Raw genomic sequence first — 19,312 nt, forward strand, 5'->3', positions numbered from 1 at the left:
TCAGCATCTATAGATATGATCATATGGTCCTTGTGTTTGAGTTTATTAATATGGTGTATCACATTTATTGATTTGTGTATGTTGAACCAACCTTGCATCTCTGGGATGAATCCCACTTGATCGTGATGAATAATTTTTCGTATGTGTTGCTGTATTCTGTTTGCTAGTAATTTAGTGAGGATTTTTGCATCTATATTCATCAAGGATATCGGCCTATAGTTTTCTTTTTTAGTTGTATCTTTACCTGGTTTTGGTATCAGGATGATGTTTGCTTCATAGAATGAGTTTGGGAGATTTGCATCTGTTTCAATCTTTTGGAATAGTTTGTAAAGAATCGGTGTCAATTCCTCTTTGAATGTTTGGTAAAATTCTGCTGTGAATCCATCTGGTCCTGGGCTTTTCTTTGTTGGGAGCCTTCTGATAACAGCTTCAATCTCCTTTATTGTTATTGGTCTGTTCAAATTTTCTACGTCTTCATGGTTCAGTTTTGGGAGCTTGTGTGTGTCCAGAAATTTATCCATTTTCTCCAGATTTTCAAATTTTTTGGCGTACAGTTGTTTATAGTAGTCTCAAATGATTCCTTGTATTTCAGATGAATCAGTTGTAATATCGCCTTTTTCATTTCTAATTTTTGTTATTTGAGTCTTCTCTCTTCTTTTTTTTGTTAGCCATGCTAATGGTTTGTCAATTTTATTTATCTTTTCAAAAAACCAACTTTTTGATTCGTTGATCTTTTGAATTGTTTTTTGGTTTTCAATTTCATTCAGTTCTGCTCTGATCTTAATGATTTCTTTCCGTCTGCTAACTTTAGGTTTGGATTGTTCTTGTTTTTCTAGTTCTTTAAGGTGAAGTGTTAGGTTGTTCACTTGCCATCTTTCCATTCTTCTCAGGTGAGTGTTTAATGCAATAAATTTCCCCCTCAATACTGCTTTTGCAGTATCCCACAGGTTTTGGTATGATGTATCATTGTTTTCATTGGTTTCAATAAATTTTTTGATTTCCTGCTTGATTTCTTCTTGGACCCATATGTCATTAAGTAGAATGCTGTTTAATTTCCATGTGTTTGTATAGTTTCCAGAGTTTCGTTTGTTATTAATTTCTAGTTTTAATCCATTGTGGTCTGAGAAGATACATGGGATAATTCCAATTTTTTTGAATTTATTGAGACTTGATTTGTGACCTAATATGTGATCTATCCTGGAGAATGATCCATGTGCTGATGAGAAGAATGAATATTCTGAAGTTGTTGGGTGGAATGTTCTGTAGATATCTGCCAATTCCAATTGGTCTAGAGTCTTGTTTAGATCGTGTGTTTCTCTACTGATTCTTTGCCTAGATGATCTGTCTAATATTGACAGTGGTGTGTTCAGGTCCCCTGCTATTATGGTATTAGTGTCTATTTCCTTCTTTAGGTCTAATAGAGTTTGTTTTATAAATCTGGCTGCTCCAACATTGGGTGCGTACATATTTATGATTGTTATGTCTTCTTGATGGATCAGTCCTTTTATCATTAAGTAGTGTCCCTCATTGTCTCTTTTTATGGTTTTTAGTTTAAAGTCGATTTTGTCAGATATAAGAATAGCTACTCCAGCTCGTTTTTCTTTTCTGTTCGCATGGTAAATCTTTTTCCATCCTTTCCCTCTTAGTCTGTGTGAATCTTTATGGGTGAGGTGGGTCTCTTGTAGGCAGCATATAGTTGGGTCCTCCTTTTTGATCCAGTCAGCCAGTCTGTGTCTTTTGATTGGGGAATTTAAGCCTTTTACATTAAGAGTTGTTATTGAAAGGTGTTGATTTATTCCTAGCATTTTATTGGTTGTTTGGTTGTCTTAGGTGTCTTTTGTTCCTTGCTTTCTGATTTACTGTTTGGTTTCTGTGTTTGTTGGTTCCTTAGGTTGTAGATAGTGTTTTTGTTTGTTTGTTTTCTCTTCATGAATGCCATTTTTATTATACTAGTGGGTATTGATTTTTCTTGGGTTTTTATGGCAGTGGTAGTTATTTTTCAGGAACCAAACCCAATACTCCCTTGAGGATTTCTTGTAAGGGTGGTCGTGTGGTAGTGAACTCCCGCAGTTTTTGTTTGTCTGAGAAATATACTATTTGCCCTTCATTTCGGAAGGATAGCCTTGCAGGGTAGAGTATTCTTGGCTGGCAATCTTTGTCTTTTAGTATTTTGAAAATATCATCCCATTCCTTTCTAGCTTTTAGGGTTTGTGATGAAAAGTCTGATGTTAGCCTGATTGGGGCTCCCTTATAGGTGATTTGACGCTTCTCTCTTGCAGCTTTTAAGATTCTCTCTTTGTCTCTGAGTTTTGCCAGTTTGACTATGACATGTCTTGGAGAAGGTCTTTTTGGGTTGAATACGTTTGGAGATCATTGAGCTTCCTGGATCTGAAGATCTGTGATTTTTCCTATACCTGGGAAGTTTTCTGCCACTATTTTGTTGAATATGTTTTCAATGGAATCTCCATTTTCCTCCCCTTCTGGAATACCCATGACTCAGATATTTGATCGCTTAAGGTTGTCTGATATCTCTCTCAGATTTTCTTCCATGTCCTTCATTCTTTTTTCTTTCTTTTTGTCTGCTTGTGTTATTTCAAACAGCCCATCTTCAAGTTCAGAGGTTCTCTCTTCAACTTCAACAAGCCTGCTGGTTAAACTCTCCGTTGTGTTTTTTATTTCACCGAATAACTTCTTCACTTCAGCAAGTTCTGCTACATTTATTTTCAGGACATTGATTTCTTTGTACATTTCCTCTTTCAGATCCTGTATACTTTTCCTCATTTCATCGTGATGTCTAGCTGTGTTTTCTTGTATCTCATTCAGTTTCCTTAGAATTATCACTCGAAATTCCTTGTCAGTCATTTCAAGGGCTTCTTGTTCTATAGGATCTAGAGTTTGAGATTTATTAACTTTTGATGGTGTACTTTCTTGATTTTTTGTATTTCTGGTATCTTTTTTTTGATGTTTATTCATTGTGGCAGGGGGTTTCACAGTCCACCAGTTTGAGACTAATGACTAACTAGGATGTTGCTGTGGTTGCCAATTTCGTATGGCTACCTCTGTGACTGCCTAGTTGGCCTCTAGTGCCTTGTGTGTGTGGTTGCCTCGGGTCTTGGGCCTCTCCGGGGAGCCACCTTTCTGGTCAGCTTGGACTCTTCTGGGCTGGTGGATCACGTACCACAGGGTGTGTGATCGCTGTTGAGCTTTCACTTCCTGTGCAGGACTTCTCCCTGTTCCTGTGCTCTGGCCCAGGCCGTTGGATTGTGCAGTGGCGACCCCACAGGGTGTGTAGTTTCTGTCGAGTCTCCGCCTCCCTGGCCGCACGTCTCCCCACTCTGTGCGCGCTGTGCTGGGCTTGGGCATGTGTTCTGCAACCCTCGTCTATCAGCTGGGCCTTCCAGACCCTGCTCGGCACCGCCTCGCCCAGGAAGTCTACCAGGTTTCTGGTAGGCACAGATGACCGGTCACTCTGGGTGCCTTTGTAGCACTGTGTAGATCTTTCTCGGGACTTGTTCACCTTTGTACCCCCCCGGTATAAACTGCGTCTAGCGCCCGCCTGCAGCCAGCTCTCCGGCAGGTTCAAGCGGACCTGGGAACTCTCCTACCACACTATTCCCAACCAGAAATTGGTTAGCCTTTTTTCCAAACTGGTGGCTGCAGAGATGGTATCTGCCTCCCAGTAACAGGAAGTTTACCGGGGGCCGGAGTCCAGGGTGTGGTGGAGTGACAGTCGGCCCGCCCGTACTTCCTTGCCCTCCTGACACTGGCCGGGGATGCCCCACGCCACCAACCCACCAGAGAACCGCGGAGGGAGTGGGAGGGGAGGCCGGCCCGCAGGCTCCGGAAAGCCCCCCAAACAGGGCTGGTCCAGGGGTCACTCACTGGGTTGTGCCAGGTCGGGTGCTCACTCTCTGCCTCTGGTTTGCTGCTTTCCCTGTTCTCGGCCGCTGCCGCCTCAGGCTGTTCAGTCGCGGTGTGGCTCGGGCGCTCCCAGGAATCTTCTTTAATGCCGGCCTGAAACCTCGAATCCTGAATAGGGCAGCTGGCCGCCTTCAGCACGGCCCCGGCCTCCGGGATCCTGTCTGCATCCGCAGCAGCCCTGGCGCCGTGTTCCCTGTTTAGAGACTTGCTTTTGCAGCTAAGAAACAGTTCTTTTCCTGCTCCACACTTCAAAGCTGTTGCCTGTAAATGAGGCAGCCTCTCCTGCCGAGGGCAAAGTGGTGGTCACCCCCCACGACCAGCCACCAGCAGCGGTCCTCCCTGAAGAGATGGCAAGAGGAAGGTCCACAAGTTTCCCGGCTGCCTGAGGCCCAGTGGCTGCCTTTTCCACCTCAGCTGCTCCGCGCCAACCGCTGCAGCCACCGCCATCTTGAAAAAACGAGATTATTTTACACAATGAAGAAATTCTTCTCTTTTACTTAGTGAAGAATAATGAGAATAAAATTATTAAATCACCCTAAAATACTTAGCATAATAGAGGTAGCTATTGTTACAGTGAATGGACTTAGACATTTTTTTAAATACCGAGATCATGAGTTTCCTTTTGGGATGTTAAACCAGGTGATTTTTATAATATGTTGGTAAAATGTTAAAACGATTTTTCCCTTTTCTCCCCCAGATAATCAGACAGCTAAATGGAGTCTGAGCAGCTGTTTCATAGAGGCTATTATAGAAACAGCTACAACAGTATAACAAGTGCAAGTAGTGATGAGGAACTTTTAGATGGAGCGGGTGTTATTATGGACTTTCAAACTTCTGAAGATGACAATTTGTTAGATGGTGACACAGCAGTTGGTAAGTTCAGCATCACAACTCAATATTTGTCTTCCTGAATATCTACTAATAAATATATGCATTGTTTTATGAGGTTGAATTTTTGTTAAAGTTATTTTTGTATAACTTTAGAAAAAAAATTTTTTTTCTAAAAAGATGACCAGTAAGGGGATCTTAACCCTTGACTTGATGTTGAGAGCACCATGCTCTCCCAAGTGAGCCATGGACCAGCCCTAACTTTTTTTTTTAATTGAGGTGAAATTTACATAAAATAAATGTAACCATTTTAAATTCTACAATTGAATGGCATTTAGCACACTCACAGTGTTGTGCTGCTACTATTTCTATCTAGTTCTAGAGTATTTTCATCACCCCAGAAGAAAACCCCACATTTGGCTAAACTTTTAAATTTAAATACAATGTAATACAGAGAGGTATACAATCATGAATTCATCAGTGGAAACTGATGAATTTCTACAATGTGAGCACACTCAAATTTGTCTCTCAATCATGAAATAAAACATTACCAGTATTCCAAGAATCCTTCCTTGTTTAGTCTTCAGTTTTGAAGATAACTATTATTTCAATTTCTTTTCAGATTAGTTTTACAGGTAGTTAAACGTTATATAAATGGAATCATACCATATATACTCTTTTATGTTTGGCTTCTTTTACTTATGCTTTGAGATCATCTATGTTGTTGTATACAGCAGTAGTTAATTTATTTCCATTGCCATGTATTATCTCATTGTGAAAATATACTGCAATTGGGCCGACCCCGTGGTGCACTCGGAGAGTGCAGCGCTGGGAGCGCAGCAGTGCTCCCGCCGCGGGTTCGGATCCTACATAGGGATGGCCGGTGCGCTCACTGGCTGAGCACGGTGCGGCCGGTCACAAAAAGACAAAAAAAAAAAAAAAAAAATACTGCAATTTAGTTATCCAATTCTTGATAGATATTTTGAGTTTTTTTCTTCCCAGATTTTGGCTATTACTAATAGTACTGCTATGAATTCTTATGTATATGTGTTTTAGTGCACATTATGTATACACTTCTTTGTGATTTATACCTCAGAATAGAATGCTTAACTCATACAGTATGTATATCTCAGCATTATCTGATACTGTCAGATACTTACAGAGTGGTTGTAGTGTATAGATTTCTACCAGCATTGTGTGAATTCTAGTTGCCCCACATCTTCACCAATATTTGAAATCATGAGTTTTTAAAATTTTGGCTATTCTTGTGTGTACACACTAGTCTTTTATTTTGGTTTTCCTGATGACGTATGAGTTAAATGCCTTTTTGAATATTTATTGGCTTTTTAGATTGCCTTTTTTGAACTGCCCATTCAATCCTGTTTTTAGGAGTTCATTATGCATTCGGATTATGAGCCTTTTGTCAGATACATGTATTGCAAATGCCTTCTCTCACTCTATGATATGTTTTTTCACTCTCTTGATGGAATCTTTTGATGAAGGATATCAATTCTAATGAAATCCAGTTAATCTTTTACTTTATTCTTCCTGCTCTTTGTGTTCTGTTTAATGTGGATTATGCTAAAAAGCACATGTACTTCACAGGGCCGGTTTTCCAAAGTCTTGCAGTTTCAAATATTGCCCTTGTGGAGGACGGGAAATTTTCCTCAGGCTATAAGTCTCCGGTGTAAGATAAAGATTTGTGGCACAGAAAGGTTGCTGGTTCAAGGACAGACTAGTTACTGATTGTTATGTAAAGATACTGAGAAATTGCTTAAGAAGGAATGTTTGCTAAGATCAAGCTTGTATTGATAAGATCACTTAATTGTCTACTGGAATGTCATCTGGCTTGTTTCACTGAAAGTTACCAACCTATATTGTTAAACTATAACCCCACCTGTGTTCTCTTCCTGTAACTTCCTGGTCTGGAAAATAAATGCAGGAGGAGAACCCCAAGTCGGCGTTAATTTCTCAAGGAAGGGTTGCCTCTTGCTTGAGGGTTCCCAGGGAAGTTAACCACTTCGGGGCCTCTCACTGCTCAGAAGGGGGAAATGGGGTGACAAATCTGTGGGGGGCAAAGCAACAATTGGCACCATTTGGTTGACAATATTTGAAACCGCAAGACTTTGGAAAACCGGGCCCTGTGAGGTACATATGCTTTATAGTATATTCCACATCTCCCCCGTTTTATTTCTTTAAAAGAAAAAGAAAAAGCTATAGATCAGGTTGGCACAGTTAAGACAAGAAAGTATTTTGTTAAAGCAAAGTTAGTATCATTTAGCATGGCAAGTCCTTTTAATTTACTTCAGGTGAGGACTGATGATGTCATCGTCTCTCAGGGCGCTGTAGAGGCCTCACTCCAGGTGCTGTGAATTGGGTGTAATTACCAATTGTTAAAACTCTAGGAAAGGGATTTTGCTCCCTGTAGTAGTTGATTCTTAGTCCAGAGAGTTTGTTATTATTAGTTCACCTGTCCAGGACATTATTGCTTTCAAAGCATCTAGTCTTTTGTAAAATTTTTGATCAATTACAAGTCTTTTGTTTAACAACAGGATGTCTCATCCAGGTTACAAACACCCTCTTTAAGGCCAGGAAAATTTAGAGAACTGCTTTTGTAGAGAAGACATTATTTCCCCCTGTATGATCAAGGCATTCCTCATAAAAGCATTGATGATCAATATCTAGATTGAAAAGGTCTTACTTTTTGCTGCATAAATCTCTTGGTGTTGGGAAGGCTCTTTCCCAGGTGGTGATTGAAAGAAGCATCTTGGCTCACTTTTTTTTAGTGATCTGTCCCACATTGCTGGGAAGACTGTTTCTCAGGTTGTGTTTTGTCCCACGTCAGGGGGGAAAGATGAACAGCAGGATGAAGCAGCCGTTTGGGCCAAATTTATGGCAACATAAAAAAGGGTCAGCAACATGGAAATGAGACATGCTGTCTTATATCCAAAGTTATAAATTATATCCTTTTATAAGAGAGAGACAGTTAATTTTTATTGAACTTATAAAAATAGCCACATTGCCATAATAATTATAAGGATACTTAAAGTTATTAAATTTGGGGGGATCAAATAGGGAGAAAACAAATGCTTTTACTTTTGTTTTAAATGACATTTTACCAAACTGTTGTTAGTCATAGATAACTTGAGAGAGAGAGTTTTCTTACGTTTGGAAAACATTAGCAGAACCAGCAGTGTTTTAAAATAAGGAAATTGTAAAAACCCATAATACCTTTTAATTAATTTACTAATTAACTTTTGTTGTTTTGACCTTTGTGAACAATTTTACAAACCCACCAGTTTCTTCATTAGAATTTTGGAACTTTATTTTAAAGCTATGAATTCAAAGTTTGTCAGGAAACTGTACCTATCAGAGTTTTTTCATGAAACATTTGAAGACATAACATTTTAAAATTATAATTAAACCAAGATTATGACTGGTAGCATTTATATTAAGACACAGATATTTAAGGACCTTACAAGATTTTGGAACACATATCCATAACACCTTCAGAACTGACAATGCTTTCTCATATAGTCTAATTTATTAAGTAAGCCAATTAGTTTTGATACATCTTTTATATATCCTTTGAGAAACTCCAGGGCCCTTGGAATTTCTCAAAGTTATTTTAAAGTTTCAGAATTTAGTGTTGGAAAGCTGTGTTAAATAACAAAAAGCCTTAAAATACTTAGTTGAATAAAATCACAAATTACTACAAAAAGTAAAACCAAAGTGACAAAGGGTTTTAAAGGCAGAGAGCACAAGAACTTATCACGAAATAAGTTTTTTAAACCAGTTATCTAAGGGACAAAGAAAACCTTATACAATTTTGTATTAAGAGCAGTCAAGTGTTTTTTTAGAAAATCTGGTTGTTCCATCACAGGAGAGCAAATTCTAACCCTGTATTAGAATACTTTTAACATTAATTTTTAGAAAAACTCACACATAATTTGTTTTTAAATCCAGTTAATTTTTTTACTGTAGAAACCTTTTTAACAAACTTATCTACATAAACCATTATCAAGACTTACTCATTCTGTTTTTGTCCTATACTTCCTACTTTCTAAATAGCCAGTCGTTTTACTCTAGGACAAAAATACACTGTACCAGATGCTTTCTTACATAAAAATTATTTTTCTTTCTCTTTATCCCCTCCCGCCATAACCATATCCCCACATCCACAGCCTCCTTTAAATCACCTCCTTTTTACATACTTCTTTTTATCAATGTTAAATTGGCCTAATTTATCTAAAAATTATATATAAAAAGAGGTTTTTTTGTATTTAGTTTTTTAGGTTTTGACAGGGTTTATAACTTAAAAGCCTCTAGCAAAGACAAATGTAGTCCTGTTTGATTAGTAAACTCAGGCAACAATGTGTGTTGATAAGAACATTTTTATACATTCAGGTTAGTAAATAGGCATCCATTTATCAGAGCAAATTACACAAAGCCCAGTTTTAGTTTTAGCTAAATTTACCAAATACATGTTTATGGTTTCCCAGCCAAAAACTTGGTATATTAGATCTATACCCTTATCAGTTAATGCTAACTAGGGCCTGTGAGATATTTGGCATAGGTTTCTTTTCACTAGCCATTTCAGGTCCCAGGTTTCCACGTGGCATTTAGAGCCAAGTGGAATCCAGAGAGGCAGAGGGCAGTATTCACTATCTATGTCTAAAAGATACTGTTTCTCCCAACATGGCCAGGAGGCAGAGCTGAGATAACAAGGAGGCATAATGACCTAGAGACAAATTTAGGTAAAAGGTCTGAATCAAATTTTGAAAATATATTTATCAAAACTTTAGGAGATTTAAGTCACGTGAACTTGAAAAGTATACTTATTTATTTAATGAGTGCACGTTAATTATAAGCCAATTTGGTACCTTGTACATAAAACGGTTACACAAACAGACATGAACATATAGACATAACATACAGCTTACACATGCATATATGCAGACATAAACAACAAGAACAAACAAGGATCTTATAGGTTTTGTCCAGATGTAAAAAAAGCTCACTAGTAAAAAGGACAGTCAGGTTTAGATTGTGTTATTTCCAAAAGGACTTATTGGTGAGGCTTCACCTTGCCTTAAAGAAAGCAAGATAACAGAATTACATTGTAAAGCAAAGTATGCAAGCCTTTTCAAGAAGATGCAGAGAATATTTTCTTCCTTTAAGAAGATAGCATAGAATTCTATCATAGTATTTTGTGAAGAAATACATAGATGAGACTAGAAGAGAATTTAGAAGTCTGTTTAAGATAACCAGGTGGATATCAGAAAATTTGAGACCATGTAGTTAAACAGGTAGATCTTAGTCTAGTTTTTGTTTCTCAAATGGGTTACTGAGCTCAAGAGCTGAGCCACCAGAGATGAAACCACTTGACTCTTGAGGTTTTTAGAAGAGCAGTAGACCCAAAAGGGGTCTGTTTGGCGCCATGGTTGCTTTTCTTCAGAAAACTTCAGTCTTCAGAGAAAAAGAGTAGCACATGCAGTTAAGAAAAGAACCACTGCTTTTAAGAGAGGAGAGAAGCATTGTGCGGATAGGAAAGAAAAACATGCTCAAATGTTACCAGCACTGTAAAGGAACATTAACTTCTTTTACTTTAAATTGTCCAATTTAAAGCTCTCTCAGTCACTGGCAAAGATTAAGTTTTATCCTTTTTTGGTGACATAAACATGTCTTAGTTTTTGTTAAGGTCTTGGATATGTCTCAGAGCGACTTGACATAGACTCCTAGTTGTTAGGTGGGAAGCCTTAACAAGACCCATTGTATAATTAACCAGTGACCAATTTGTTCCCAAATTCTTATGTAAGGCTCTCTTCCTTTAGATATCAAGGACATGGTTGTTTAATATCCACTAACAGTTTTACAAGCTGCTATTCAGTTACTTACAGCCTGCTGCTTTAAGGAGACATTGGAGTTGTAATGCATGTTGTCTCCCCTTTCGTTAACGAATTATCCATATTTTAAAAATAAAATGAAAAAATATCTCTGGGGTTGAAAAGACCTAACTTTGACCTGCCGCAGGCATGCAGTTGCTAATCGAAAGCCACCTGTGATTCCCTTACTGGGGTGTGTTTCCCTTATTAGGAACTTCCTTGCTGGGATGAATCGGACGTCCTATTTCTCTCCAGTGCTTGGCAGGTCAGTCTCCGATCCATGGAGAACGTCCTCACACGGGGCACCATTTTGTTGCTTTGTGTTGTTTTGCCCCCCATGGATTTGTCACCCCACTTCCCCTGGGTGACGGAGATGCAAAGGATTACTCAAAGCCCATATCTTCTGAGCAGTGAGAGGCCCCAAAGTGGTTAATCTCCCACTGGAACCCTCAAGCAAGAGTGATTCCTTCCTTGGGAAATTAACACCAAATTGGGGTTCTCTTCCTGCATTTATTTTCCAGACCAGGAAGTTACAGAAGAGAACAAAGGTGGGGTTATAGTTTAACAGTATAGGCTGGCAACTTTCAGTGAAACAAGCCAGATGACATTCCAGTAGACAATTAAGTGATCTTATCAACACAAGCTTGATCTTAGCAAACATTCCTTCTTAAGCAATTTCTCAGTATCTTTACATAACAATCAGTAACTAGTCTGTCTTTGAGCCAGCAACCTGCTGTGCCACAATTCTTTACCTTAAACCAGAGACTTGTAGCCTGAGGAAGATTTCCTGTCCTTGCAAGGTCAATATTTGAAACTGCAAGACTTTGGAAAACCGGCCCTGTGAAATACATATGGTTTGTAGTATATTCCACAGTTTAAGAAATATTTCCATACCTTGAGGTCACAAAGATCCTGTTTTCTTCTAAAAGTTTTAATTTTGTGTTATTCACATTTAGATTTATAACCTACCTGCAGTTAATTTTATATATGATGTGAATTAAGGGTTCAGATTCATTTTTTCCTATATGAATAACTAGGTGACCGAGCACCATGTATTGAAAAAACTTTCCTTCTCCAGTGTTCTACAGTGACATCTTTGTTATATATATTAAGTAGCTGTGTTTCTGCAGGTCTGTTTCTGGACTTTCTATTGTGTTACATTGAAATATTTATCTATCCATATACCAGTACCCAGCATATATATGAGTTTTGTTTTTTAAATTTGTGTTTGTCTTTTATTTATCTATAGTCCATTTATATTTAACATAGTCACCAATATGTTTGGTTTTAAACCTTTCATCTATTTGTTTTCTATTTGTTGCACCTGTTCTTTTCTCTCCCTAATACCTTGTTCACATTTTCTTATTTTTTGTTCAGTGGGTGATTATAACATGTACACTTGATTTATTCTATAAATTAGTGGTTTTACCACTTTATGGGAAACACAATGACCTCAGAATACTTTACCTCTTTTTCTGCCCCTCCTGCTTTTTCCACCATTATTGTCCTCTACTTTAATTCTTCATATATTTTAAGCTGCACAAGATGTGATTATTGTTGTTTTGTACAGTCAATGTCTCTTTAAATTTAACCATGTCTTTACTTTTTCTATATTGTTTTTCATTCTATACAGACTGAAACATTTTCATGTTTCTTTTTAGGATGGTTATTTTTCTGCCTAAGGAACTCTCATTAGTATTTCTTTGAATGGATATCTGCTACCAATAAATTCATTTAGTTTTTATAAAAGTCTTTGTTTCACCTTATTTTTGAAAGATACTTTTGCAGCTATAAATTCTAGATTTATAGTTATATTCTTTAAACACTTCAAAGATGTAATTCTGGGTTATTTGCTTTCTTTATTTCTCTAGAAAAAACAGCTATTAGTCTTACTATTGCTTCTTAAAGGGAAATTGCTTTTTAATTTTTCCCTGTGCTGGTGTTAAGACTTTCTTCTTTGTCTTTGGTTTTCAGAAGCTTAACCAGGTTATGTCTAAGTGTGGTTTCCTTTGTGTTTATCCTGGCTGGAGTTATTAGAGCTTCCTAAATATGTGATATGATTTTTTTTCCCTCCATCTTTGCACAGTTTTGCCCAGTGTATCCTCAAATGTTGCTTCTGCCATTCTCCCCTCTCCTTTTCGGACTGCTATTACGTGTGTTAGATCTTTTTAATATGATCCACATGTTTCATTTTTATCTTCTATATTTTCCATACTTCTTTTCTTTTCGTGTGGATATTTCAGCTCATTTGGGTAAATACCAAGGAGCATGATAGCTGGATCATATGATATGGTAAGAGTATGTTTAGTTTTATGAGAAACTGCCAAACTGTCTTCCAAAGTGGTTCTACCATTTTGCATTTCCATAAGCAATAAATAAAAATTCCAGTTGCTCCACATCCTTAGCAGCACTTGGTTTTGTCAGTGTTTTGGATTTTAGCCATTCTAATAGGTGCATAGTGGTATCTCATTATTTTCTATTGAGTTTTGAATTTCAGTTATTTTTCAGATGTAGAATTTCCTTTTGATTATTTTTTATAGATTTCTAGTCTCTGGGAGAAATTCTGTATGTATTCTGTACTTTTTTGAGCATGTTAATCACTTGTTTAAAGTCAATGTCTGAGAATTCTAATATTTGAATCGCCTGTGGGTCTGTTTCTATTGCCTGTTTTTTCTCTTGGTTTTCTGTGTTTTGACTCTGACCCCTCGTAGGTTTTGTAATTTTTGATTGAGTGCTGGATATTGTATACAAAAAGTTGTAAAATCTGTGGGTGATGATATCTTTACCAGAGAGTAGTTACTTTTTTTTTCTGGCAGACGGTTTGTCTAGGAGCAAATTATACCTTGATTCAATTAAGATTAGGTAATTTGAAGCATGGTTTCAGACTTTCTGAGAGTTGGTCTATTTTTGGATTACTTTATTTTTAGGGCAAAGTCTTTGAAAATTTTAGCAGAGAGCCTGGCCTATTTACCAAGACTCTTCCTCTTTGGTGGGCACTGAAATTCAGTTTTTGTCTCCCTGGCATTTTCACACTGCCTACAGCTCTGCTTGTCATTTTAGTCTCTTAATTGCTGCTTTTTGCTTAGTTTCTCATCCTCTTGCCTGTGAAGTTTAATAGATATTGTTTAAGGAAAAAATTAGTGTAGAATTCTGTCTCTTTTGTCCAGATACTGGCTTGTTGTAGTTCACATTGCCTTGTTGGTTCTGAACTTCAAATTTTGTTTCCTTGACTCCATGAAACTGCCAAAAGCTCTTAATCTTCACTTTCTCCTGAGCCTCTTAGTTACTCTACTTTTGCATCAGAAAATGGCTCAAGAGCAAAAAATGGTTGAGACTGTTGGGTTTTACCTCTCTGTTTCACTTTTTTATTTTCCTTCAGAATTTGGCACCTGAAGTTCTGGCTACTTTAGGTGTTCTTTGATTTTAAAAAATACAGTATTTTGCTATTACCAGTCATTTGCTCTCTTCATCACCAATGGCTTTTTCCCCCGTAACCTTAATGACAAAGTTAAGAAAAAAAAGGAAAGAATAAAACTTTTTAGAAAAAGAAAAAAGGGAAAAAAAATGAAAACAAAATAAAACAAAAATGGCAACCCCCCCCATAAAAACATGTATTTATAATTTGAAAAATCAGGTGAAATGAACAGCATACCCATTTTTTTCTGTGTTTAAATAGCTCCTTGGTCCTGTATACAAGGCCGAAAATTAACCCAGGGGAGTAGAAAGACTAAGTCTTTCATTTTTCCCCCTGCCAGCAAGACTCATGGTCTTCAATAGGAGAGAGCGACAAGCAGGGAAGAAGGAAAAAGGACACAAGAAAGGATCTTCTTATGTTTCTCTTTCTCTTATCAGGGAGGATAATTTTCCTAGAACCTTATTATTAGACTTCCTCTTATACCATTGACCATAATTGGGTGATATGCCCACCCTAAGAATGATCACTGGCGAAGGGGAATGGGATTACTGGTTGATTAGCAGAATCATGATTCATTCCCTGGAATTAGGAACATTACTAACCAAAAAATATTAACGTTCTATTAGCAAGGAAGAGTTGGAATGACTAGTAGGCAAGCAATCATTGATGTAGCAATTGTATCCTCAAAGTTAGTGTAGTTGAAGGCATAATATGTGGAACAGTAGTTGACAATAACTATGTAAGTTTTAAATTGAGTGGTACAGATTCTAAATGCTATATCTCAAAAGTAAAAGTGTTTTATTTTGATACCCCTTTTGAATTGGGAAGATTATTATATAAGGGGAGATAATGCATATAGGCCCAGCAATAGGAGTAACTTATATTTGTGAGACAGTGAAAGTCCTTATGTAGATAGTGAATATTTACAATATAGCTGATGTGGTCCTGTTAACAGTAGCAGGAAGGGGAATGTCTTGAAAGAAGTGTGGGCCCCAGATTAGATCTACCATCATGGGCTGACAGATGTCAGAGGAAAGAGCTCATTTCTTTTTCTGCTCTGTATTTGGGGAGTATGGAAGTGGGCAATAGGACAAACAGTTGGGTATTAAATATTCTTTCATGATTCAGTATCTTTTTAGCATACCAAAAAATAAGAACTAATCATTGGATAGTACCTAGTGTTTTTGGTATATGTATTGAATGAAAGTCTGTGACGTTCAGTGGCTTTCAAGTTGAAGACCTGAACTTATATCCTGGCTCTGCCAGTTATTAGCTCTACAACCTTTGACAAGTCACTTAGTCTCTTTATGCTTCAGTTTTTTCATATGTATAAAATAGTAATACTTGGCTGGCTGGTTAGCTCAGTTGGTTAGAGCATGGTATTATAACACCAAGGTCAAGGGTTCAGATCCCTGTACCAGTCAGCCACCAAAAAAACAACAACAAAAAAGGTAACACTCTTTAAATGATTGCTTTGAAAATTAAGTGCATGTAGAGATCTTAACATAAATAATGTATATAGAATCCTTAGCTCATGGTAAGGACTCAGTAAATAGTAGCCATTTCTCTTTTCTTCTATGTTACTTTTCCTTTGGATATGTTAGACTGTGTCCCTCCAACATAAGCAGTTTCCTTTTATGTTTGCATTCAAGTGAGATGTAACATTTCCAGTAGTATTAATGAAAATGATAGAGCTCTCGAACTCAGATATGACACTCTGATTAGGATTTAGGATGGAAGAGATAAGCCACTTTGGACTCCACTGACTCTAGTAGGTAGTTCAGTTATTTGTTGAATAGCTCTTGCTTTGAAAATAATTACAAGATATGTACTCACTAGTCTCAGAAATGGAATTGTTCTGCTTAGAATGAATACTAAATAACCCAGAGCACACTGAGATTAAAAACTAGAAGTTATCCCTAATAATGATGACTAGTAGTATCAGTTAAAAATTTAAGCTAGCAAAAAGCTGAAAACTTAGGCTTGATATGATTTATATTAAGTATATTTAATTTGAGTGAGTCATTTTAGTCAATAATTCAAATTCTTGGAAAATGTAAAAATTTTTATTTCAAGTAACAGGAAGGGAGGGCCAAGATTTTGTTGCCAGAGTTGTACTCATTAAAGGGAACCATATGTCTCTTGCCTCATTGAAAAGGAAGCACATGGCTGTTCATCAGTACAACTTTATTCTTAGACAGTACTACCTTCACTTGAAGAGAAGTTACTAAGATTGACTGTGGTGAAAACCATAGTCAGCTATATGTTTAAACAAATTAACTTTGAGCAGTTAATTTATGTTGATAACATGATTATGCTAATAAGCTTAAAATTTATGCCTTTATATCTGTTTTTATCATGTCTGAAATGTTTATTTGCCACTATCAAGGATCACTCCCAGGTTTCTAAATTATGTATAGACTGAGAAGGAAATGTGAGAGGAACAAGAGAATTGAGAGGGCTCACTTCAAATTGCTTCAATTTTCTGTCCATAGGTAACCTTTTAAAAAACTTTGGAAATACTAAAATACACACGTAAGGTGTTCTCATTTTTTTAAAATCTTGGGGCATGGGATAACTGGGAATGGAATACAAAGATATTACATAGATTATTGTATTCTGTTTCTCATATATATCGCATCCTGAGCTTCAGAACTCAGAAAACCACATAGTATACAAGGCTCAGAGTTGTCCTGTTCAAGGTCTTGTAACCCTACCAATCTCTGCTAAAACTTAACTTACCTTCTGAGCTATTAAAAGAGATTCCAGCATTTTCATTCAAATAGCTATTGTTAGATTTAGCTTTATTCAAAATGTTTGTATTCATCTCATATCCTTCTGGGTAGGATGTTCACAAATACTATCTACATGAGAAATTGTAGAAGAAAAGGCCTGGCAGAGTAGATGCAGAGTAACCATGCCAAAAGCTGGCTGGCGATCTACCGGGACACCTCTTAGGATGAGGACACATATCACAGTCCAGGGTCCAGCCCTTAGTCTTGTAGACACAAGGGTTTTAGATCTTGTTAGTAAAACCATAATGCGAACTTATTTATAGTGAGAAATACATTGATATTCTACTTTATTCAAAAATGGGATGTAAAGCAGCTTATAAAGATACACCAAATTCAGTCATTAACATAAGCATTTGACAAGGATGGAGCAAAGGGAAAACAACTTGAAGTGACATAAAATGTAGAGATGAGACCAATAAAATGTTACCAGTGTACTTTCTAAAGAGAGACTGCAAATTTACATGTAAATTTTGTAGCAGCAAGTGAATAATAGAACCTGTTTATTAGTTCAATGATTCACAGTATTTATATGAGAAAAATCGAACCAGTTGCTCAGGATAGAGCCCTCACCACATGTGTTCTGAGCACCCTATTACTGATATTCAGATCATAAATTTCTGAGTGACATTATAACATGGTGATACAGATTGTGTCCCCAAAGATTTATGTATTATTAACTTGATCCCTTCTGTGACTGTTAAGAGAGTGGGAAATCCTATTTTTGAAATGTGGGGCTTTGAACAGGGGATTAGATTCTAAGGACCATGCCTAGTGAGTTGATTAATCATGGTGGTCATGGGCATGGTTCAAAAGACTTTAAAAAGGAGAGTCTTTCTGTGTGCTGCCATTTTGAAATGTGATACCCTGAATTGATGTAGTCACCACCAGGACAGAGCCCTTACCAGATGTGTTCCCTGGAGTTTGGACTTCCCAGCCTCCAAAACCCAGTTTCAGGTATTTTGATATAAGCAACAGAAACAGACTGATACATGTGGTTACTGTCTAATGTATTTTACAGTGATTTTTAGGAGTATGCTTGGAGTAAATAGCAATGATTTTCACAGGGCTTTTATTATAACATCCATCAATATCTCCTCATTGAATCATAAGACCTAATTCCATAAGGTCACTATTATTATAATTTGTAGGCATTGATTATTTATGATGGTCTGGCAGGATTTATAGATGTATTTTAGAGTATCCTGTAATAGATGGACTGTGCGTAGTGTTTCAGGAATGTGTATATATATATACACACCTTTTTTTTTTGGCTGAGGTTTGATATATATGAGATAGCAGTGATTTTAGAGTTATAACAGAGCTATTTATTGACATTCAGCTAATTTTCTTTAAGAAATAGAATAGCTCAACAAAACATAAAACTGAATAGAAGCCACTAGAAGTACTCTTAATGAAAAGTAAATGCTGTGCCCGTGGTCAGGAGTCTACATTCAAAATAATTTTGTAATAACAACAAAAAAATAATTTTGTATCTACCAGAAGACATAGATAAGGGATTAACGGAAGGTCCCGAATGTGTATTCCATATGACAAAGCCACAGTAATTTTAGCTATGATAAATTTTGAAGGAAGTAGCTACCACAGACATTAAAAATAGTAAAACAAACAAAAGCAAAGTATTCTCCCAAGTAGCCACAAAATGCCTGGCTTTGAGGAATATTTCTTTTTAGTACATCTTTTAAGGTAGCAGTTCCTCGGCTTTTTGTTCTCAAAATCCCTTTCTGCTATTAAAAAATTATTGGGGACCCTAACAAGCTTTTTTTTTAATGGGTTATAAAAACAATCAGTGGTTGCCAGAGTTTCAGGGTAGGAGCAAGGGATGAACAGAGTACAGAGAATTTTTACGGCAGCCAAACTATTCTGTATGACACATGACATACAGAATATGTCATGTGAACACATATATTACATATATTACATATATGTAATAGTGAACACATGACATTATGCATTTGGCAAAACCCATAGAACTGTACAACACAAAGAGGGAAACCTAATGTAAAATTGCGTTAATAATAATAAATCAAACGTACCACACTAATTAATGTAACAAATGTACCACACTAATGGGGGTGTGGTTATGGGAGCTGTGTGTTCTTTCTGCTCAATTCCTCTGTAAAACTAAAACTGCCATAAAAATAAAGTCAATTACTTAGAAAAATAAAATTAAAATCGAAGTTAAAAACATATATTGGGACCCTATCTTTTTTTTTTTTTAATGTAGGAAATAGCTATCAATATTTACCATACCAGAAATTAAAACAATTTCAAAACTTTATCAATTCATTTAAAAAGAACAGTAATGTAATATTAATAATATTTTAATGAAAAAATAGCTTTATTTTCCAAAATAATGGAAATGGAATGGCATTGTTTCACCGTTTTTTTGTATTTTTGTATTTTTTATAAATATCTCTAGTGTCTGGCTTAATAGAAGACAGCTGGCT

General features: G+C 36.6%; 1 protein-coding gene across 5 annotated transcripts in view; it reads left to right on the forward strand.

The window, feature by feature from the left end:
- Window positions 1–19,312, forward strand: part of CLCN3 (chloride voltage-gated channel 3) — a 95,122-nt gene that overhangs the window by 13,671 nt on the left and 62,139 nt on the right. For 3 of the 5 annotated variants that reach the window (XM_063076599.1, XM_063076593.1, XM_063076594.1), the window contains exon 2: window positions 4,619–4,794. The exons of 1 other annotated variant lie outside the window; for it this stretch is intronic. In XM_063076599.1, the coding sequence (XP_062932669.1) occupies window positions 4,635–4,794 (160 nt within the window). In that variant the 5' untranslated portion in view covers window positions 4,619–4,634. Of the gene's footprint in view, window positions 1–4,618; window positions 4,795–19,312 lie in introns of those variants that run through there. One more of the 5 variants, XM_063076597.1, reaches the window with a different exon arrangement.

Source organism: Cynocephalus volans, chromosome 13, assembly GCF_027409185.1.
Source record: "Cynocephalus volans isolate mCynVol1 chromosome 13, mCynVol1.pri, whole genome shotgun sequence".
NCBI lineage: Eukaryota > Metazoa > Chordata > Mammalia > Dermoptera > Cynocephalidae > Cynocephalus > Cynocephalus volans.